The sequence below is a fragment of the Apteryx rowi genome, unplaced genomic scaffold, assembly GCF_003343035.1.
Source record: "Apteryx rowi isolate R43461 unplaced genomic scaffold, aptRow1 scaffold_76, whole genome shotgun sequence".
Classification (NCBI taxonomy): domain Eukaryota; kingdom Metazoa; phylum Chordata; class Aves; order Apterygiformes; family Apterygidae; genus Apteryx; species Apteryx rowi.
In genome coordinates this window covers 3006949-3032285 of record NW_020451049.1, presented here as the reverse complement: position 1 = coordinate 3032285, position 25337 = coordinate 3006949, and the positions used below count along the sequence as shown (strand labels likewise).

General features: G+C 35.0%; 1 protein-coding gene across 1 annotated transcript in view; it reads right to left on the bottom strand.

Annotated features, from left to right (window-relative positions):
- The window catches only part of GRIA2 (glutamate ionotropic receptor AMPA type subunit 2), a 56709-nt gene that overhangs the window by 5337 nt on the left and 26035 nt on the right, over nucleotides 1–25337 (bottom strand). Inside the window, exons 7-12 of the mRNA XM_026088256.1 lie at nucleotides 22173–22340; nucleotides 21787–21891; nucleotides 20962–21072; nucleotides 19594–19800; nucleotides 18718–19088; nucleotides 14496–14694 (exon numbers count right to left, since the gene is read on the bottom strand). Coding sequence (XP_025944041.1) covers nucleotides 14496–14694; nucleotides 18718–19088; nucleotides 19594–19800; nucleotides 20962–21072; nucleotides 21787–21891; nucleotides 22173–22340 — 1161 coding nt within the window. The remainder of the gene's footprint in view (nucleotides 1–14495; nucleotides 14695–18717; nucleotides 19089–19593; nucleotides 19801–20961; nucleotides 21073–21786; nucleotides 21892–22172; nucleotides 22341–25337) is intronic.

Genomic DNA, 25337 nt, shown 5'->3' with positions numbered 1-25337 from the left:
TATCACCAAAAATAAAAAAAAAGAGTAGTGCTATTAAATAAAAAGAAAGTAGAATGGGCACTTGAGGTGTATTTAAATATATGACAGGTCAGGGTCAGTACAAACCAATCAGGGAAACAATACACAAAGCTGGATTCTTCATATTGTCACTTACTGTACAATTCTAACAAAGAATGAAGGAAACAGCTATGCTTCAAATCCCTTCCCCTGCCCCCATCCATGTAAGCTGAGTGGAAACATCTCAGCTTGCTAACATTTCACTTTCTACTTTATCTGATCAAAGTATCTGCAGAACTAACATGGTAGCTGACAATCAACCCCTGAAGGGCTTCAGTTCACAACAAAAATAGCCTATTATTAGTATAGAGATTATTCCACACAGGATAATTGAACTTTCCTGAATTTCTTAAAGAGGCAACCTAAATCAGTGTATGAGGTAGAAAAGCATAACAGACCATGAACTACTGCCAAATTTAACATTATGCTGCACGTAACTCAGGCATTATTAGATTTCTACTTTGCTAGAGAAAACAGAGATCACTTGGTTTTGCAGGTTCTCTGTAAGACATTACTACTGTATGTGTAAGTATACCAAATCTGTACTATAACAAAATGTAGAAGCAGCATTTCACTGGAGATATCTTGCAATATATACTTCAGAATTGCAATTCTACTTCAAATACAGTATCATTAATCACACCATTTTTTAAATAAATGAATCAAGTTCAAAGGTATCAATAATGTCTTCACTATCTCCCAAAATTTCACTGTTCTTGTAGTATATCATTACCATAAATGTGGATTTCCCCAGACATATCCTTATTTTTCTGTCCAGAAATGTTATCTGGGAAGATTTTGAGAACTCAGAAGTCTCCTACAGTCTCTATACATCTAGTAGTACTAAACGTTCTGCTAGTGCTAAGAGCCACTGAAAGGTTTTTAAACATCTAAATATTCCAACTATTACCAGAGTGTACACGTACAACAGCACAGCTGGCTTTTTTAAAGTTTTCTGGCTGATCTGTTGATCTACACATACTCAACATATCCACTTACACAAAAGGGTTAGATGTACTCAGCATGACCAGAATGACTAAGGAAAATAATCTGCGCTGAATGCACAGTAGATTTCTCAGCCTCTTGGAACACCTGTCCTATTGTACATGCATCATCCTTGTTCCATCTAAAAAGATCCCAAATAAAAATAGGGGAATTCCAAATAGTGTTATACTGCACCATCTTTGAAAAGACAGTTAACAAAGTGACCATTCACTGTGTACTATCAGCTGTTAGTAAAATTTAGTATTTCACTTTTCTCAGCCTACAATTTACTTGATACATGGACAGAAAGATACATGCCTCTAACATATGTATTCCATACCTGAAAGAGACTTCCATCTGAAGATTCGAGTCAGTCAGGCCATTTAATGTAACTGGGTAGCTTTATATCATGGTATGTTCCCTCAGTCCTGCTGCTATTGCTCGCTTCCCTGAGAGGAGAGCTACCAGCAGTTAGCTTTGCAGGGGCTCCATTCCCTTCCTTAGCCCCACTCAAGCTTGGACAAAAAAAGTCTCCAGCCTCATATGAAGGAGTTCAATCTCCTCAGCTCCACCTGAATTGTCGTTCCCTAACCTTGCCCTCTAATTATATCTACCTGCTCCATCCCATTTACAGCACAGGTCAACACTCATTCGGCAGCACACCTCAAACTTGTTGCATGGGATTTACCCCTATAAGCTATGCAAGGAACATCTAGCTTCAGGCAGCAATATAAAAAACGAATAAGTATTCTTTATTCCAGGAACACTATTGTGCGATAACTGTCACAAACAGGTTCATAAACTGCCTTAACTGCCCTAACTTCATTGTTTATTTGCTTATTTATTAAAATGAACTTTTACAGGTTTTATATACATCAAGTTACAGAAGTCCAGCAAAGTCTATTTTGCTTTTGTCATTAAACTGCAATGAAATGCAGCTCCCCATTTCACACTGTCACTTTAGTGAAATCTGATCACAACAGGTAAGTGGGAAGATGAGAAAAGTCGCATCACAGACTGAGGGACTGGTGCTGGAAGGCTGAATGGGAAAAGGCTCAAAGAACAGACTTTTCAAATGGTCAAGTGTTAGGAAGGAACCACCCACTAGATGGCTCACAGATTCCTCACCGAGTAAACGAATGTAGGAATATCTGACCCAGCAACTATGGAAATAAAAATCTGTAATGAAAAACATCGCCAAAAAATAACACTCAGAATTAGTCATGACCACACAGATATCTGCTGGTATGAACATTGAAAAACATCATGCTGGAATTCATACAGCTTCTAGTCTTGATCCCTACCTAGTCCTTGATCTTGTCTCAACTCATAAAACATAACTTAAGCAATGAGCCACTATGCAAAAAGACTAGAAGTTTTTCATATTTTTTATTAAAATGTTTAATCTCCTTAGGAGTCATACTATCATTCTTCAAGACATTCGTGAATAGTCCTTGTTTCACTGAAGTCAGTGAAATCAACTATTGATTTCAATAAAAGGCATGATACACACCACGGATATCTGTGACTTCTAATGTTTTTGTTTATATTGCTACACAGAATACTACATAGTAGTATTTTCTGTCTTCATAAATGTGACATTTTACTTCTTTTACTTTTTTGTGTTTTTTCAGAAATTGCCTTTTATTTGAACAGGTAAAACTAAAAGATGTAGAAAACGGCAATGTTAAGAGACCTTCATCTAAATTCTTTGCAGAAACACAGATACATTCATACAGGCCAACACCACCCGATATATACAAATCTATACACTTGTATTAATTTAAATATATTTTGAAAAAGAAGCAGCATTACACTGTTATTTAAATTTGGCCAGTGCTATAGCTGACCATATGTTTTATTCCTATCTAAACGATCATCTTTATCTCCTTAGAATGACTTGGAAAAGCACGCACACTTAGCAGTAGTGGACTAAACCATATGGAAATAGAATTCTTGTGAATGCAGAGTGTCCTGTGTGCAAGCTGGGCTTTCACATCACTTCCATATGTACACTTTCTTTAATAGCACTAAAAACCTAAAAGGACAGTGATGCTCCATAAAAAAAATCTTTTTTACCATGTGATCCAAACAATATAACCATTGTAGATTACTATATTATTTGACTACAAGAACACAAGAATATGAAAATAATCTCCATTTTTCTTAATTAGTCGTTCATTGCATATCACAACATGACACTCCAGTATATATATGAAATGCTATAAGATAATCTTAGCTTTTGATATTATAAGCAACATCCATGTGACAGTACAAAATCCTACTACTTACAATGAACTCTTTTTCCCAGTATTTACTTCTTCTTACAAGAACTGATAAAAAAATGCCCCAGAATCCACAACAATTTCTGAATATCATGTCACCACTGGGCATCATGACTATGAAAATTACTACTCTAACAAAGTACACATCCTGCTTAAATGTAAAATATTGCCTTCATTAAGAAACTCATTAGGAAATTAAATTATATAGAGCTTTATCAAATTAACTAACTATATTTTGTGGGTCATCAGATAACTTTTCCATTTTGCCAAAGACCTATTGTTCTTAAAATGGGATGCTGTAATTAGTATGTTATTGACAGAAATAGCTCCTCAGACTACCAATACTCTACTAGACTATGATCTTATTCTGTGTGAAGCAGAACTTTAATTCTCAAATATGGTTTGTGTAATTATCTTGTTGACTTTCCTTACTGAAGAAAATGATAGGAACTGGTTTGTCACCAGTAAGTAAAACATATAACGAACGTATCCTACAAATACATACACTTAAAAAAAATCAATATATCAATCAATTGGATCAATATCAAAATGATATATCAGATATATTAATCAAATCAATATATTAGATATATCAATATATCAAAAAGAACCCCAAAGAAAAGGAAAAAACTAATTCTTCAGCCCTTTTTAATTAACTCAAGATTAAGTATTTTAAAATTCTAAATCTTATTTATATTGAGTGAATACTGAAAGTGAATATAAGTTCAAATAGATGGAAGGTCTTAATTTTGTAATATATTGATAATTTTACTCAGTATTATTGATCACTATTAACATCTTCCTGAATCATTGATTCTACAAAGTGATTCTGCCAACAGGCAGGAAAAATATCCCAAGAACTTATTTCTCAAAAGTCTACTTAAAATAATATTCTCCAAGAATCCAGATATGACAAGACACTATGAATGTGGAAGGCAAGAAGGACCACATGTCCTCATCATATTCTCCATGGGATTTAGAGCTAAGTGTTCAAGAATGTTTGTTTTACAAAGGGTTGTTAGTGTTAAAGTTTCAAGACCATTTTACCACTGTCAAAATAATTGTTGAAATGACTACTCTTATTTTTATTAAAGCAATTTCAATTTCAACAGTTCAAATTCCTCCATATCATTCAGCATTTGCATAAAATCTAAGCAAAGTATTTCAATCTCATTCCATGAAAAACTGACAATCCAAATCAGTCTGTTGCTTTTAAAGTGTTGGTCACAAGGAAAATCCACCATCCACCAATCAGTCCTACAGCTAGCTTTACTGAACTAAACCTACTGATTCAAGGACAGCTGTACTAGAGCCACGTTGTGATATCTATTACTATAGCTTTGTCACATCGCTGTAATACAAATGTAAATTTGTAAGTGGGATCTTGATTTGAAAGGGGCAGACCTGAAAATCCAGAGAAAATTGTTCATGGTATAAACTGAACTGAAGAAACAGCAAACAGCTGCAAATTTTCCAGCCTCATAACTGAAAAGGAGTGAGAGAAAAGGGAAGTACATCTGCTGTGTGGAAGGAAGAAAAGCAGGGAACAAAGACATACTAGGCATAGGACTATAATCTAAATGCGTATTTTACCTTTGTTTTTTATGCCAACGCTGTTGTTGAGATTAAGGTAAAGGCAAAATAAGTAACAGGAACAAGGGTACAAAAATCAAAATGATCAAACTGAGATGGATGCAAAACCAAATGAGCTTACTGCACTCCCTGGGGAAGGGAGATAAATTAAATCTTGAAATACAAAAGACCTTTCTCAAGAAATCACTGATTCAGTAGCAAACTGTGGATGCTACTATCAAAGTCTGGAATCATAAACATAGGAATTCCTTAAAAGGAATGAAAAAGTATTCAAAGCAATTATAGCGCTTTTGGTCTAAAGGGCAGCATGCACAGCTTCAGATCACATTTTACAGTTAAAACACTTTAAGACAGAAGTGACTAGAAAACATAAGAAACAAATTTGGCTTGATCAAAACACCCCAAGCCAGACAATGGGAAAGTATTTATTTGTTATATATAAGAAGTGGAAGATTTTGAGCACTAGAGTGATAGAAATGAAATGAAAATTTCCAGTTCAATGGCAAGGTCCAGCGCTTAGGGACTAATAAGAATCTCTGCAATAAAATGGAAGCCCTTCAGTTGGATAAAAACAGAAGAGAAGAAAGACAAATCAATCACTATGATCAAGATGATTATCAGCAAATAGTATGATACACTTGGGAGAAAGTCAAATTCAAGTCTAGGTCACGTACAGCAAGCTATTTCCAGAAGATGTCTTCATACAAACCATTGCTGAGACCTCAGCTAGTGTACAACATATAATTCCATTCACTCACATTCAAAAACAATAAATGCAAACTGGGACACAGACAGAGAAGAGCTATGAGACAAAAATGGACCAAAACCCCTCACTTGCAAATCAAGACTAAATAGTTGACAGAAGTTTAGCCGGCAGAAATGAAAGCTGAGAAAAGATATGCTTGCTCTGTATTAATGTACCAGGAAGATAAACACTAAGAAGAAATAAAATCTACTTAATAATTATTGATGTACTATAACTAATGAGTATAAACTAGTTATAAATAAATTTAGAGTGAAAAAAGTACATTTCTAACCATCACAAGAGTGATATAATGCAATAACCTGCCCCTAGGAGTAGTGCACACAAAACACAATCATTTATACTTATTTCAGAGTATATCAGTTTATAAAAGAAATTATAAAACAGTGTAGAATTTTCAAACTATACTGCTGTAAATTCATTGTATCTAGCACAATAAATGTTACCTACTACTTAGTATACTTTGGTTAGGAGATCCAAGAAAACTTGGTGAAAACTTGAAAAAAGTTCAGGAAATAATTTGTTTCTTTCATCAGACACAATTTGCCCTTATGAACAGGGAAGAAGAATTCTGTTAGAAAGGAATATTTAGATTTTCATTTTTTAATAAATATTATGCAATTACTAATTTGAAAGTAAGCTTTATGAGTGATATATAAAACAAGGGTTCTGAGCCATTGGGCTCACTGGGCTGTATGCAAAAAATACAGTTACCCTGCACAACTATACATGCAATGTATAACAAAGATCACCATCCTTCCAGCACTGTTGTCATCTTTCTTGTGCCTCTAGCTTTTTGCTCTGGAACTCTTGCCTCCTGCTTATTCTGTTCAGTGAAAGCTAAAGAATATTTCCTTTTAGTGAAGCAATTCTGTTTGCTTTTACCTGGGCAAAGGATGTATTCCTAAAGGCCACTACAATAGTTAAAACAACAGACTGGTCTGTCCATGTCTTGCTGCTGGTTGAAACATGCACAGATATAAAAATATTTTAAAGAAAACCTAATGTAGAAAGGAAGAAAGTAAATTAGTTGTCCTATCAGTCTGAGCATGTAACTCTTACTTTTTTAGATGCCTTCTGACTTTACACACAGCAGTAGTTACAATTCAGTTTTTCAAGTGAAAAAAAAGGTAGAACCACTGAATTCATTTGTATATCAGTTTTGTACATATTTTTGGTGAACAGAGCTGGGAAAACAGCACAAAACATGACTGAAGCTTAAAATGAATTAGCTTTTGGTCTGTTTGTACCACTTTGGTATTCACTTTGAGTAAGCCTTCAAGCAATAGAAATCATGCAAATGTTCCAGTGAATGTTAAGCTTGCATACTTGCACAGCCATACTTTTCTTTCTTCCACTGTTGTAGCCCATGAAAGTAAGCAGGCCAATGTTAGATAAAAGATTAACACACATAGACAATGCTTGAAAATTAATTTCTGCAGTTTTAGGTGGGCAGTAGTCTGTCTTATTTCCTGGGTGAGTGACTGCCTTTTTGTAATGTTGATTATGTTTTTTTCTTTTTTTTCCTCTTCAAAGTTCAATCATGGATCTTGACTAATACAGATATAAACCACACTTACTGCAGCCGCTGAGAAATCACTGAAGGTAAAAATACTGTGTGACTGTTGATAATGTCAATACTACTTACAGGAGAGATGAAATTCTACTGCCCCATCATTTACTGCTCCATCAAGTAGCATCTGCTATCTGACAATTATAGAGATGATGTGCTTGTACAAGACCAACTGAAACAACCTCTGAATCTTTCAAGCTCTGCTTTACAGTCCTATTCACATTCTTACCATTACTGCAGAAGAATTCTTCCAGTAGTGATTTGAGAAAAATAGTGCACTTTTGGAGAAGCACAGCCACGCACAATTTCTTCAATTTTTTGCCCATCAGTTTGGGTTGTAAACCCAGCAGAAAATGTAACAACACTGTACTACATATCTGTATTTAGGCTTTCAGTTGCACTAAGAAGTCTAGAAGCACTATCCATAAGTCAGAGGCACTAGCAGGTATCAGAAGTGGCAAGTATTCCAACTCAGTGGAACAGAATTCGGAAGATTTGGATCATACTTGCAGTTCTGCTAGCTGGGCATAGTAGAGACTTCGTCTGAGATCTCCTGAGGAAAACTACTGCACGTGGTCCAGTACTTACAAATATAAACAAATACAAAATATATCAAGGACATAACTGATCTGCCACTGAAGAAAAATTGTGCATCCATAACATTATTACTGTGAAGTTATATTCTGCTGATTTTTACTGCTCAACAAAGCTCTGTCATTACCTTGTTCTTTTTTTTCTTTCTAAAATACTGCTAATAGCATTATTTCTGCATTGATATTTTCTATACAGGACATGCCAAGCTTCTACTTCTTTCTTGAAACAGCAGCAAGAATAGTAGATCATGATTCCTTTTCCCCCTTTTTTTCAGTGACATCTCTTGATGCAGTACCAGCTGATGCTCTGTTCACTGCTGGTAGGAATATGTCCTACTAGTGTGCATTTATTTCCTATGAAGGTAGTTAGTACGTACCTCAAACAGCGTAAAATGCTAAGACAACATGTCTTTTGTCATGTATGCCAGGGCTATTGTCTCTAAGTCAAATGATATGGACTAGCTTGTACTAAAACTCCCATACTGTCTGTAGGGTTTGGTGAGACACTATATTTCCTCCACTTGGGTTTTTCTAACCTATACCTGGATTACTTTATTCACCCCATACTGCAGCCACAATATGAACTAACGTGTATCTAATGCAAGCGACTAAAAGACTAAAATCCTGAAACAAAACAAAGAACAAGCTAATTTGACATCACTGACATGCCCAGGATAATGTAACATCTCATCAAGTCTATGTCATTTAAGCATTCATAGAAGCTAAAGATTTGGACCCACCTCTTTCAATAAACACTACATACACATATTCAGCTATTCACAGTAGGATTTTTCAGTTAACTGTAGCTATCGAGCTCATTGCCTAGAATTCCTTTACAGGAGATGGTGAGAAACAAATATATCCTAAGGATCCTATCTAAAAATCAGCAGGTAACCCTTTACTCTTTAGAAATGCCTTCTTCATACAGAAGGCTAGACACCTAACTAGCACAGTCTAGAAGCCTAACTTTTAAAAAGTCAAAGCTAGATGAGGTCAGTCTTACTCTCTATGTTAGTAAGAGTCACGATGGTGGAATATGGAAGAACAATCACTGAAATGCCCTTGGTATATTTCAAAGGAGATAGAATATTGTCTGGATTCATCTAGTATCAAATACTTCTCTAACAAATCACTGATGATTCATTTGGAAATATAAAAGCTTGCCAATGAAACTCTAAAAATTAGAACAACAACTACATTCAGAGGTATTGTAATTACTCTGTGGAGATTCCAGGAGGAAAAACAAAAGTTGAAGAAAAAGATGCTGAATATCTCCAAGTAAATTGTTGACTGAATAATTCATTCAGCTCTAGCAATGACAGATCCATGTTTTTGTTACTGCAATGCTCTGGATAAACTTGTCTCCACATAAAGTGTCCCATGATTAAAGCTGTGAACTAATTTATACTTACGTCATACTTCATCTATGAGATGGATAGGAAGGTATCATTTGCAAAGGGATGTCTGTGTATTTAACTGGAACTGTGGGCAAATGTAAGCTCAGTAATAAGCAAAGCAAGCCAGGTTTTGTAAGAAGTAAATTTAGAAACTAGATTAAGAATGTGATTACCATTTCAGTCTCAATCTACATGAGATGAGTCTGATCAAATTAGGACTCAAGCAAACTTTGAGTCTAATCACAGGTAAAAAATACCTTTCGATAAAATCTTTGAAGTCAGAAATTATTTCTTGTTTTGCTTTAGCAGTCGCTGAATTTCACCTTAGATACCTGATAACAGGTAGCAAAGGCTACTTTAAGCCAATCACAACTCTTCCTCTCTCATTTTGGGCATGCTCCACTACTTGCTTATTTGACCCACCTACTATCAGGCATATATATTCCCACTGTCTTAACTGCTTACGAAACTGAGCTGAGGTTCTGCCCAATATGTTATTACACAATTTTTATCCTTCTCTAAAACTTGGCTCCTAACATGGAAAACAACCAAATAACAGCACAGTTTCTTTCAATACTGCTTCTCATCTGTGGATACTGGATTCTGTCCAATCTCCTCCACTGAAAATTGAAAATCTCTGAAGAGAGTCACAGTGAATTAAAATGAACAGGCTCTTGTGTCATCAGCTGCTCTGTGTTTTAACCTCCTTAAATTTAAACTCATGTTTATACTTGCACACAGTTGAATCTGCAAGTATACATCATAATTTTGGGCAAACAAAAACCAAGCAAAGCAAAACTTGTACCCTTCAGATAGCTGGGCATGCAATTTTAAAATATTTAGCTCTCCTTTCAGTATCTAATGGTATTTAACTTGTTCTTGTTTAAAAACTACTTAAGCAAGTGCTTAACTTGCATTGAAAATACTATAAAATGTAAAGGTATCAATGCTTAAGTGCTCTTCTACTTTAGAAATTTCATCACCATGTTCTAAATGAGAGGTTCTTCAGGCGAAGAATTTACATTTTCTTTTCTGTGTCAATTAAAACTATTTTCCTCATCAGCTGTTGGTTATTTTCTTTGCCAGAGGTTATTACTAGAGGTCACAGCATGATGGGCAGTGTAATGTTTGAAGCAAAGTCAGTGAGGTCAGTTTAAACAGCGTAAGAAGGTATTTTGAATTAACCTGGTTGACTTTGCCTGGAGCGGCCTAGGAAACACACTTCCCTGCACCTGCAGAGTTGTGAGGGCAGTATCCTCTGTTTCATGGATGGTAATAAGTGGCAGAAGAGAAGAGGATACAATGCCTTTAACAAGAACAGCTAGATCTGTCCACAGCCTAATTTAAACATGTGCATCATTCCCAGACAGGCAAGGACTTAATTACTTACATTTTTCATATTCCAAAACTCTATTTTACCAAAATCTGTGAAGCAGAGAAAAAAATATATAGAAAACATCCATTTGCAAATATTTCAGAAAATTTTAAAAACTAGATCTCCTACCTGCAGTTTTAGAATATTAAAATTCCATACTGATGAAGTGGAAAAATTTTTTACAGTAACTCTGGCATTCACAATACTGGTAAAGCAAAAGTTAAAAGTTCACAGTCTAAGTATAGAAAGCTCAGAAAATAGGAAGCTCAGAAAACTGTAGACTAAAAGTTCTCAAAACTATACAAACATACTCCTTCCAAAACTATATCAGAACACCTCAAAAGTAAAAATTAAAAAAAAACCAAACCACAAAACAAAAAAACCCCACATATCCAAAGCACTCATGTATTTCATTGGGACTCCAGTATATCAGAGATGTCCTGATGTGGAAAAAAACCATGGCTTCATGTTCACATAAAGTAACCACTATGCCAGTCTATAATGACTGCAAATTCTCAACTTCTTCAAGATAGAAATCGGTCCTTTCAAGCTAGAAATCAGTCTTGGTTGGGTTTGGGGGGATTCTTTTTGTTTGTTTTTTAGCTTGTTCCCTAAAATGCCTATGGCACTTTAGGTTGCAATAAAAATTATATTTTCTAAACACCAATCCCTAGTGAGGAAAGCATTACAACCTCTTGCTATATACACTGACACTGTCTCTCTTCTCACTAATAATAGTGCTGGCTGGATATCACCTCTTCACCTCTATTCTAGAGAGTTGGCTATAATATCAATCTCCTTTCTCTCTGTCCTTCTATTAATATCACCACATGCATCTTCTAGTTGCCAACCAATCAGTACTACTGGCAGAAAAAGAATGAGAGAATGGCTGGATCACACCAGGTATCAACTGAACAACTGATGCCTATTTAATCTTTTCTCATGCTATTCTCAAAGAATCAGAAATGGTTTCTCCTGCTCTCACAGACTGAAAAGCAGATCAAATAGTTGAGGACACAGAAACTTCAGTTCTTCCCAAATAGAAAGAACCTAGAAGATTAATCTTCCTCATCTTGGCTCTGTCTTCCCCCTCCCTCCCACATCCACCTTGACTAAACAGTTCAGTTTTCCGGCATTTGCTAAACTTCTTCCAAACTTCTCAAGTTCTGAAGGTGCTATCTACTTTAGTGTTAGTATTACATACTGCACAGACAAATCCAGTGCCCCTCCTTAGGCATCTACCCAACGGAAGCATGTCATTTTCACTTGTGTGAAGTTTTATCACAGAAGATGTTTTAGTAGAAAGGTAAATTCAGTTTAGTGTTCTCATCCCCAGCATACAATGATTCCTACTTCTGTGCTTCTTCAGGAATTAGGACTCTACTAGCAAAGATCTAGGTACAGCACACATTACATCAGTAGAAAAACAAACCTGAAAATAATGCCACCTCCTGAGGAGAAAACAGACTATATCATGAAAGAAACAAATGTTTTTTTTAATTCATGACAGTAACAGAGAATAAGCCAGTCCATTGAACTTGCTGCTAGAAAAATACACAACTTATTTCCAGCTGTACAGACAAAGAATTTAAGAGTCCTGATTTCAGGTCATATAAAAGATGATACAGCCAATCCAGTTCAGTCACAACTCTGGGTAAGTTCTAGTCTCCTCAGTGCTAGATAGTGTTTTCACATTGACTTCAACAGAAGGAGTTTCACCCCTGAAACTTGAGTTTCAAGTCTCTTAGAAAAAAATTCTGTCAGCTCTATTTATTGAAAAATAATTTATTGAAAAAGTTTAAATTATTTTTGACAAATTCTAGGTATAATCATCACGCTAAGAAATTGCATTCCACATGGTGAACCAATCTATTTGTGATAGAAATTGATGAGAAGAAATTTCCAGAGTAGATCATTATAGTCTTGTTTGTGCAGAGCCAAAGTTAACTTAACAAAAAGTAAAGAATATACCCTCAAAAAGCCTTCACCTATTTTACACAAAAATTATATAAAACAGCAGTTATTATGCTCAGACAGTCACCAGAAATGCTAAAACGCTAAAATTGGAAAGATGTATATAGATTTAAATCTGAATTTAGTAGCCTAATCATTGCTACTTGGGAAGAGTCAACTATTTTCACGAATTTTGCAAAACAAATCTGCTGAAGATACTACCACTTAGTAAAGATCTTACTCTTCCTTAGTACTATACTATTACTCAGTTCTTTTCTACCAGCTGCTTCCATTTTGACTTTAGTTGGAATATTTATTCTTCTAGTGTGGAATATTTATTCTTCTTCACAGTCCTCTACTGCTTCAAAGTCTATTCTTTCCCCATGTATTGACAAGAGAAAGATAATTAATTTCCAAAAAGCTACATATAATCAGTGGCTGAAGAGAACACAAAACACAACCTTCTAATTCTTACAAGTAACCAATGAAGATATCTCAACCAACATCAGTAAATCTGATTTTAGAAGCATAAGAAATACATACCAATGCATGCACATACAAATGGCTTTTGTTTTACAATAAAGCTTGACAACGTCAAGGAAAAAACTGTTCAAAAGACCTGCTAGTTCACATTTGATTCCCAGTGTAGCCATGATCTAAAAAGTTTATACTAACAAAGAGAGAAACACATGCTTGTAGGCTACTAAACACTTTAAACTAGGATTCCTGTTAGAAGGCTGGGAACAGTATTAGCACAAACCTGATCTCATTTTTACTAGTTCACACACCTGCAGCTAATTTTGCTTTACATCAGTAGAAATACAATCAACATCAGGCCTTATTACCAGACCTATCATTAAAATCACTAATGAATGCTTTTCTACCAAGTAGAACCAAGTACGGTTCCCATTTAGCAAGTTAGCAATTAAATATGTATCACAGAATCCAATGAAAACAATGATCTAGTAGTTACTGCTGCAACTACATACTACAAAAAAATATTTTTTGGAACTTATTTCACTTTCAGGAAAGGCCATATTTGAAATGTAAAGATAATTTTCAACTGGTTACAAATATATTTTGTTTAAATCTAAGACTTATCATTCATTAAAAAACATGAAAACAGCATTTTTTTCATATTTGTAGCACTTTAGATCCACTTCCATCTTACATGGATAGACACACAGAGCACACAGATGCTACAAAACAGTCATACTGTTTTTCCCAATAGCATTAGTATCTCACTTATTTGCTCTGATGGATTTTATCATGTTAGCTGGTATCTCAAGGGCAGCTGGAGAACTGTTCCTGGAGGTCTCATACATTTTTAAAAACAAAATACATTGAGATAGAAGATAAGGAGCTCTGACAGGCTTCCAAAGCATTACTGTAATGCAAATTCAAATAACTGTTTTCAAAAGCAGGCATGGATTTACCACAGGAGCCAAGGGGGTTGTATCTCATTCCCCATCTGCAAGCTTTAAAAATCATGTGGAATACTTACTAAAGCATGACTGTGCACCTTTCCATGTCCCTATTCATGGAATAACTATCTAAAGCACAGTACATCTATAAAATGGCCTTGTTTAAAATTGTTAGCTACTGTCCTACAGCCTGGGTGAATGATGCCCGTTCCCTTCTATGATCATATCTTGCTTTTTTCTTCACAGTAGAATATTTTTAGGTAGTTCCTTGTAACCACTTTTGCTTTGCATTATTTATAACATGGTCCTTACATTCATATATAGATAATAAAATTTAATCACAATGAATAAATAAAAACACTTATAGTTGCGAGTTAGTAAGGCTGCACAGAGCACATTTTTATGGCAACCTTTTTAAAACAGCCTAAGAAGAAAATATTTACATGAGTGAAGACCTATTTAAAGCAAAACAGAAATCTAGAAAGTAGAAATTCTTACCCTAAAAAACTCTTTAGTGGAGCCAGAATCTAACGTCCCGTAAGCAATTTCTGTCTGCTTGGAAAGATCCTCTGCACTTTCAATGGGAGACACCATCCTCTCAACCGTCAGGAAGGCAGCTAAGTTAGCCGTGTAGGATGAGATTATGATCAGGGTAAAGAACCACCACACACCTCCAACAATGCGCCCAGACAGGGATCTAATAACAAGTATGAAATGGATTTGTAAAGTGAAATGAAAGTCCTAAAAAGGAACACACATTATCAGTTTTATGCAAATGATGCATTATACTAGAGGGAAGTATTTCAGGTTATCTTGTAGTGCAGCTCTGCATACTAATCAGATGGAAAATCAATGTATTCTACAGTTGTGCAGGATAAGAAAGTAAACTCCACTACAGCTCCTGGATTTTGCTGAAATCAGGACTCCAAAGTTTACTTTAGGGAGAATTTAAATGCTCCAGTTCTTCAAAGTTCTGAACACCCTGAAATGAAAGTGCTCCCATTGTAGTGTGCTATATTAACACATAGGCCTGTCACATCCTTCCACATGAATTTGTGTTACAATATAAAGAGAACCAAACAAAATCAGTGAAACACTCCTTTCAGATAAAGCAGTATGCACTTAAAAATTAAGCATCTTTAGCTTGCTTGTTTTCCTAAGACATTCAGACAAAGACTGATTTCCACAAAATAATGTTTTACACTGCTGTGGACATTCTATACTGAAGAATAAACAGCATTATCTGCAATAAAAATTGACCCAGGGAATATACATAAACTAAAAAAATGCACACAATTTTTGGAAGATACAAGCACTTAAACTCACGACTAGACATGAAACAATCAAACTGGTAATACAGAAATATGGTGGAGAAAGTATATTTTTAAATAATAATCTGATGCTTTAACTGCAGCAGGTGGGCTGTTACGGATCTTTGTTTAGCATCTCCTGCTCAAGAAGAGAGAAAAAAAGAGAACTCAAGAAAATATATAAAACAGTATAGAGCACACAACCAGAGAAATTCAATAATTTTCGATACTGAAAAAGTAATAGAAAAAGATTATTGATACTGCCATCATTGTCAGACTTGTCCTTCTTTAATGTTCCTTTAAATTTTGTAATTACTTACTACTTTGCTTCCAAACAGGACATTATAGGAAGGAGTACATAATCTTTGGAGATGTGCTTAATTCTTTGGCAGAAGTCTGCATGTAGTTGAAAGTCTAGCACTAAGGAATTGCAGTAGCTTAAGTATATCCTGGTGTGTCTCTTCTATCTATCAAGTAAACAAATTACAAATCACTCACCCAGCCCAATTCGCACTATTGTGAATGAGATTTCAAACTAGTTTTGATGAGATATATATAGATAGATATGTATCACTATATCTATGTATTTTTAAAAGTATTCTTGAATTTTAAACAATTAAGATAATTATGTAAAGCTGTTGTATTAAACTGGGAACAAAAATAAATGGAACCAATTCTGGACAGATCATTTTTGCTGATTGTTATTGTGAAAAATCTCCATGGTATTCGAGATATGAAAAGACCTATTCCATGCCACAACAAACTCACTAAATCACTCTACTATGTAAAAATCAGTCAGATTTGGTCCAGATTGTTATTAAAAAGGACCATAGACAAGAACTTATTTCCAGTTCTTTCTAGATTGAAATATATTCTGCAAACATGTTTTTGGTCACCTTTGAAAGAATATATACTTACTTTGGCATGAAGGTCACCTGAGTACACAATAAGTACATTCTACTACTAAAAGATTGAATTATATAATAAACATATTTGCAAGGTAAAATCTCTGACAATGTGTATCAATTCAATAATATCAGTGCTGATTTTATGATATTTTATATTGTATTGACAACATCCACTACAAATGACAATTCATAATCTGCAAAAGCATATGATCTGTCAGCAAGCAAAATTGGTACTGACTTTGTAAAAAGGGAATAAGCTCGGTACCAACCGAGACATTATGCTCCTGCATGACATCTTACAAGCAAAATCTTTTTGGGTGCAATTCATGTTCAGAATTTTTCCATAAGGTCTGTCCCAGTTAAATAAATCATTTTTTTTTTACATACATTTTGAAAAATTTCTGAAGATGGATAATAATTATTATATGCCAATAAAAACCTACATCTGTACAAGCACCTCATACATCAGATCATTAAATACTAAAATAACCCTTTGTGTGCACAAATACCTGAATTTGTGCAACACCCTTTATACTTACGAAGGTAGTATATGACAGTACTTAGAGTACATTCACATCTCAAAAAATACCATGGGAATTTTGCTATATTTTGCCTCCTTTTGCTATCACTTTCAATGTCACCCATCATGGCATCACTGGGATGGTTATGCAGACTGCTTTCCAGACAGTCTAATCTTACTCAGAGCCACTTCCATTTCAGAGTCAGGAAGCCCTAGGAGCTTGTTTACTCTAGAATTCTTAGTTGTTCCCACTTTTGTAATAGAAATGGTAGTAGTAATAGTGTGAAATATAATTTCACAAATGTATTTTGCTAATATCTGAAGAGATTCCTTTTCACATTTACCCTAATTCATTTGCAGGGAGTTAAAATATCATGGTATAAGTTTGGTATAAGAACAAAAATAACTGTTTTCAGCCTTTTACATTTTTGTAATAAAAAGAGATAACACACAACTACTTTCCTCAGAAGTATGGTTGGAATGAAGAAAAGTGCTGTTAAACACTTCACTGACACTGAGTCTTCTGCTTTAATCTCCAGAATAATTTGCGTTTCAGGCACCATCTATGATGGCAATTTACTATCATTACTCTTATACCACCTTTCAAATATTACCAAAAGAGCACACAACAAGTGTCATGCTTTAATAGCCAGCAAAATGAAAAAAATGTACATGATCATTATTCTACTATGGGCTTGATTCAATAAAAATAATTTTGTAGCTAAAAGGGGACTTTGCTGACAAGTAAACTTTTGAAGTGTGTAATCAATACAAAAAAAACCAAAGGACATTAACACAGCTTCTCATTACCTGAAACAATTTGATCTCTCCTCATTGTCTCATTCCTCATATACACGTGCCAAAATCTATCACATCTTTCATCATAAAGGCAGCTATATTTTACTGTGTAAGTTCCATGGAAACATACAAGTTCTCACAGAACAAATGCTCTGCTATTTCCATAGCAGAACAACTTGAAAACCTACTCTTGTCTTTTGGGTTACAAGATGCAGATATAAGAAATGCTCCCTTCATGTGATTTATTCGTGCATTCTGCAGGATAACCACTATACTCACTACAAATTGACCTGCTCCCTATCTTACTTTGAGATGTTTAGAAAAAAGTGAACTTACTTAGTACAATCAGGAAGTTCTTCTGATTTGATTTTCTTAGACCCAATTGCCCTATTTCAGTTGTTACTATAGTTCCTTCAAACAGTGAGTAGCTACCTACCTACTTACTTACCACTTTGCTGAATCGAGGCTATAACTACTTGCACACAAGGGAAATAGAATATTTAATGAGCTGCAAAGGAATTAACTAAAGTGCTTTACAGTTGTCCCTAATAAAGTAGGTGAAAATCCCTCAAGGAATGATGCATGAATAAATTGGACCTTCAAATTCATTTTAGCAATTTACTCTGTGACTTTTATAAAACTAGGCCATAGAAAAACAGCAGTGTTTTGCAAATATTCACAAGAAATTAGAGCCATCACATTATTTTTATCTCAGTTCAAGGCTCTCCTGTAGAAAGAGTGGGTTAATAACTGGATGTTATTGTATGTAGTGAGTTTTGAAGAGAATATGCTATTTGTGTAGTTCATGAGCAGTGTGTTACCCTTTTTTCCCATTACAGTTGTTGTGAAATAGATGCACTGTCAACTGTAAAATGGGAATATGCAGCAAAAACACGGTACCCCTCCAAGAAGGCATAGAATGACTGGAACCTTGTGCATTTTACAGTCTCCACATGGTGTATATAGGTTCACTTGGCAAATGTATGATCGACATTAAGACAGTATCAATCGAATACATCATTACCCTATGTCAGTGACAACTGTTTTTATTGCAAGGACTTCTGTGATTTTGGGGAGAAAAAAACCCATAGCAACTCATTTCGTCCTGAAAGTGAAAATATATGCACCATGAATCTCCGGCTGAGACTAAAAATGCACAAAGTTGAAATGGGCGAGTAACCAACCTTGGCGAAATATCGCATCCTTGCTGCATAAAGGCACCCAGGGAAAACCAGAGACTATTAAATATCCCAAATTCATTAGTTGATTCGTTAGTTTGCGTTTCTCTTCCATCTTCAAATTCCTCAGTGTGCCACTCGTATGGGCTAAATCTGCTGACCAGGAATAAAACTACACTGACCCCAATGTAGGCAAAAACAATGCACATCCAGATTTCATATGCTAAGGGATCAAGAAACGAAAACACTCCTGGCTTGGACTTCTGAGGCTTCTTGATCATTATTGATATCCCCAGGCTCATAAAGGGCTTCGAGAAGTCAATCACCTCTTCTCTCACCAATGTTATTGTTAATGGAGCAATTGCAATATCGGCTTTCTGTAAAGGAAAAAAAGCAAAGTAATAATAACTGAAACAATAATTACAGCAAAGAATGGTTTCACTCCTATTGCATTTCACAAATAAAAAATAGGACAGCAGAGATGCTGGCAGTCATTTCACTGAGAACGTACTAAGGAGAATTTGAGAAATTCTTAGTTGAAATTCTTTTTTCTGAAATACATATAACCATATGGTTAGCTTATTCCAAGCTTCCCTTTTTGCACATGCTGTTTTCAAAGTATATGATATTTAAAAGTGTTAGTAAAGCATATTGCCTTTCATCTGGACAGACAGATGAAATATGGACTCTTCCCTCCCAGCTTAGTTTGCATTTAAAATGTAATTCCAAGCTTTCTTTTAGTATTTCTTCATACTAAGACAAGTTATTAATCCTCTACAAAGAAATTACATCAGTTTCCTTTACTCTAGGGAGAAAACTAGAGCAAATCCCACTACTTCCATCAGTCATCTTTAATGGCTTTATCATAAAAAATGCTCTTACCCCATAAACAAGTTCTCCAACCATCCCATTCCAGATTTTCGTGTCTGCATCCCTGGCCCCATACTTGCCATCCCCAACAATTGTGAGCTTATATTTGAATCCACAGTGTTTAGCAATTTCTGTAGCTAAGTCCACACAATAGCCCTCATATCGATCATTTCCTTCAAGCATTTCATGATTTTTCTTCATCATGACGTAAGGGGACTCCTGCACAGAAAGAACTTGCCTTAGATACTTGGTAAAGAGACAGATGCATCAGTTGTGTACTTCATAGGTGAGTGTATTACCTTTTATACATAAGAAAAAGAGAAAATATAACATCTGAAACATACATTCTATAGTTTATTATATATGTCAGCTGTTAATTATTAATGTGACATATGCTGTAACACATTTAAAAACTACATTTGCCACAGTCATGAACAAATATCAATACTTACAGGTATAATGATTGCCAGGAGTATGTTAATAATGACCATGAATGTTAACAGGGCTTATGCATTCAGAGAAGAGAGAATAAGCTCCAAAATCTGTTTCTTTCTCTCTTACAGTTTGGATGGAAGAAGGCAAAGGTATTTAGTTCCTCTGTTGTTGTCTTAATACAAGAAAATTCTTTCCTATTCCAAAACCACATCCCTCCCTGCAAAGACACTTCAGACTCTCCAGGCTATATCTTTATTGAATTACTACACAGAAAAAAAAAAAAAGATAAGATATCTATAACTATGCAGTAAAGTTCTATCAGCAGCAAAACTAGCAATGAGTCATAAGTCATATCAAAGGAATATATCTTCTCTTTGCTCAGTTGTTACCCAACTATCCCTGCAGCCAGTGAAATTTCTATGCTGGATTGTGACCTATGCAAAGTGATGAAAAAGCCATGTAAATAAAAAAAAAAATGCTGCTTTACAACAGTACATGACATTATTCTCTAAATTACTAGAATATAATTTTTAATGTTTTATTTTACACTTTTGGAGAGAAGTTCACTGTAGCTCCAATTCTGAAGTGTAGAACCAGTCTTTTTCCTGTTTGGCAAAATCCATTCTCTAATAAGCACAACTGGTTAAAAAGTAATGCTGTGGTTCTGCCATTCAGACAGTGTTCTTCTTTGAAAGCAGGTACTTTCTTGCCTAAAACATTTAACTTTCTAGGATGCTCATTTCCCAGTCAGTGACCACTTGTTTTCTACAGAACAGAACCGCATACTGAATCACATATATTTCCTTAATTTCCAGAAATTTTATTCACGTACCGTAATTAGTAATGCGTCACTACCTCAAACAATAAAAAGACAGCGTATTTAAACTAATACAGTGAGGAGAAACATATCATTGTTGTCTTCTGACAAAATATGAGGTTAATTACCAAAATAGTGGTGACAATAATAGTCTTATTCTCTAGTCCTGAAGATTCATTTCCAAGAGGGCCATCAAGAGGATTCACAACCATTTTGTCCACTTCGCTCCAATATCCAATCTAAAAAGAGTTTATAGGATGCACAGATACTGGTGAACATGAACTTTCATAGAAAAGGTAAAGCATATTGTTATTATGCCCTCAATATATACTCACAGAAAACTATTTCAGCTACGGATTTACCGGTCTAAATACCTATATATCACATAATTAAAAAGACTGAGCAAAGAGTAATAACACTGAAATAATAACATCTGTTGCTGTTATTTTGCCTAATACAGGTGTACCATTTTCATTCACATATTAACAGATTTTTCATACGAACATCACACACGGCAGAATTAAAAGGGTTATGAAATACTCCAGATTAGGAACACATGAGAAACTGGCTTTTCCTGAAAGGTTTGGGATTAGAGCAGAAAGATAATCATATTTAGAAAACCACCGGCAAAAAGCTGTATTCTGCATTTGTCATTCAGAAGGATATTGTTAACTTTTCCCCAATTACTGTCTCACATTTAGCAATTCAGATTAGAAAACAAAAAGTTTATTCCACAAAACTGAACGGAAAAGTACTTACCAGAAATAAAATCCCGTATTTATTAGAAACAAATAGCACATATTTTTACTTTGTTCAGCAAAACCATCGTAAAATACACCTATGAATAGTTACTATCACAACTCACTGTTTAATTATCTGTAGTGTTTCATTACCTACCTTAACACGTTGCTTAGCACAGTAAAACCTTTAAAAAGAGTTAGAATTCGAATTACCTTCCGAGGACCAGTACTTTTGAGCTCCATGACGTTTATTGTAAAATTGATTCTCTTTCCATTCTGATCAAACTTTATATTCCCTGTCAGACCTTCCACCTGAACCTATACAGATGAAGATGAAAGCAGTAACAGAATCAATTTTGTTCCTTTTTACAAAAGGTATTTTGTATTTCCATAACTGAATATTAATTTGTCAAAAACATTCAGTTTAGACTCTTTTCCATACCAAACAGTTTATCTCTGTAAAGAGATATGTTTCTGAGGAGTTAACTTCCACATTAATTGCAGTGAGATCCAGGTTAGGAGACTGGAAGGTCCTTTTCAAGCATTTACAGAGCATTTCACACATGCACTCATCCCAACATTCATTCTAGGGAGGCTACCTGTTTCAATGCCCTTTCTATTTCTACACCATGACCCCAGGGCACAGCTGGATTTGCAAGACAATCTCCAGCATTTCCTCTTCTGGAGATCTCAATCCTCTGTTTACGCAAATTACGGAAAGCTTCTGTCATCACTTGAACAGCATCATAGGTGAGAGCTGATGTATACTGAAAAGGAATAAAAAGATTTCAGTAAAAAAAATAGTTACAGCTTCACTACTCCATTACTACCTTATTAATCCATTAAAGACAGAAATGTATTAAAAATAAAGAGGACATTAAAACATTCCTTAAATCAGACCAATTTGTCTTTTGTTTCGACAACACTACCCTCTCAGGGGAGTTCAAGCAAATTAACAAAGAGCGTTCTGCATCAGGAGAGCAGAGGACAGTGCTAAACTAAAACTGAAGTCTAAACTAAAAATTTATAGCTGTTTTCACAGTGTGAATTCCCTTCCCTTCTCACTACAACTGTGTAACGCTTCTGTGTGCATATGGCTGGAATTCCATGGAGGTGAAAGTGGGCAAAGAAATCCTGTTTAACTTGAGTTAACATCTATGAATAAGAAAGTGTTCTTTTGATTACACTCTTCATGGAAGTGCAGCTATATACAGATCAAAACCCATACTACTTCTCTGGATACCCACATCTCCTCACCCATATATACGCACACAAACAAACAATACATATTTATATATATATGCTCAACTTTTACCCAATAAATATAAAAGTTCCATGGTTTTCAAGTACACAATATCTTAATGACACCCTGCAAAAGTACATTTGGGGCTGAGAAGTGCAGAGGAAGGAGTTGTGCCCCAAAAGGATAATACAGACTGAGGCAGGGGAAGCTTCCCATGCTTCTAATCTGACACAGCCTAAGGAGCTTTAAACTTTACAACCTTTGAGACACTGAGGAAGAATCCAGCAATCACATGCATCCAAAGCTGGGGCTAAACAGTCACAAGCAGTTATCTTCAATGACTGAAAAATTTTCCATCTTAACTAACTGAACAAAAACCACATGTGCATGTACACAGAGGACTTTGTTGGAGGGGCTTTATGAGCCTGGAACATTGCAATTATGCTAAATTTAAAGGCCACTTTTGGAAATATGAGCCAGAATATAACTACTTACAGCCTTATGAATGAATGCAATGATCCCTATGAAGGCTATTAGATGCTGAAAATATATACACTGTAAAGCAGTGAGAAATGATGTATAGGCTCTTTGCTTCAATTGTTCAGACTTTAATGAGAATTTTAATTAGCTAGCTCAAGTCATGCAGAAAACTGCTGCAATTGTAACCGAGGCAGGCTCCAGAATTGAGGTCATTTTTGTAGGCAACTGTTAGACCTTGGAGAGGAAGAAAAGGAAGGTGGAACTCTTTCTCCAGATGTAAAAACTTACTGGAAGATTAATGYGAATTTTCTCAAGGAATTTCTCTCTGTGACTTCTACTGAAATCTTTAACTAATCAGAATAACAACAGAGGGAAGTGAAAGACTGACTGGAGTTGATATCACTGTCTATTACTAGAATAGCAGTGATTATGTTCTTTTGGGGGGCATGGTTTTGGATTTGGAGGTGAGAAGAAGGTAACAGAGGGAAGGGAAAGGCTCCTGACTCATTTTTGCGGGACTGACTGGCAATACTACTTTTAGTGTAGCTCTTCAAATAACAGAAATACGTTTTACTACACYGCAGGATTTTGAGAATCTTTGGATACAACATTGTCATTAAGTACTGAAACATAGTTTGAACAGCTGATGAAATAAAAACTTACTGAGAACTTGCAGTGTTATCTAATTCAGTAATCCTATTTGTTTCGTTTGATCAGGGGGATATATTAAATGTTTTATCTCTAAGAATATAATCCCTATAGTACATAATTACTGGGGTGAATATTCAGAACTCAGTCATATTTTTAGTTTGTGTAGGGCTTTGCCTATTAAAATCTGTCTGTGTACACATGATATCACATATATAAAATCCACATATTATTTAGGTTAAATCAGCTTTAATCTAAGAATCTCAATAATCTTACAAACATTTTACATCTCCATACTGCCATTAAAGCAAACAGCCCATTCATTATTTCTTACTGCTTTATTTTGCATATACTTTTAGTTCCTAAAAACCTTCATAGGGTTCATTACATTCACTAAGCTGTAGGCAGTTTTAACATTGGCAAACTGAAACAAAGAGAACTCATAACTATAAACTGGAGATGATGGTTAGACAGATAACCTGCTCATGCAGATGGCTGTGGGTGTGTGAGTGTGTGCCTATGGGGGTGTGGGGGTGTAAATTCTGCGTGAGTTGAAGGGTGCATTAGTTCTGTCCTGATTCGCTTTATTTTATATTGGAGGTTCATTCAGGTTGTGATTTGCACTATTAAAATCAAAGGAATATTCTTCACTGGAGGCGAGATGGGATCTTACAGCCCACTACTTCTACAGCAGTGTGAATCTCCTAACAGCAGCATGTTAGTTACTTTTGATTTTAGACGATAAAATAGGCAACTTTAGTATAAAATCTTATCTGTACATGAATCATCTATATTAATTAGTGTGGCAAAGAATATACTTTGCTTCATCATAATTCTAGTATATGATAATATAAATTACAGTATTATGAATTAAAGTGCAGCAGAATTTTACATTATTTGCCATGAAACATGGCAAATCTGAAATTTTTTTTCTCCAGATATCATGGTGTAAAACACCCTAACTATCAAAAAGAGACAACACAAAGACCATGTGTTATTTTGTTCATCTTAAATTTAGAATGCATTATATAACTTAATAAAACTTGTGAGCTGCAATTACCCAAGGTGAACTCAAAAAACAAAGATAAAACAAAGTCATCTGAGAATAAACAGAAGATATTAATTATGTGCTGTCCAAGGAAAACTGACAAGAAGTTGACCTTTATAACCTGAACAGCTGTCCAGTCATTCGCAAGATATCAGTAATGCTGATCCAGCATCCTTTTTTGTAGTACTATCAGTGACTGAATTGTCTAAAGAAGATGAAACCTCAGAGAACACCCCCAGAAGCACAATAGTTTTTTCTTCATAGATTTTAAAGATGTAAGATTTTATTAAAAGATTTAATAAGATCACCTGCATATCACAGGTCACAAAAAGTTAGCATTTTAGT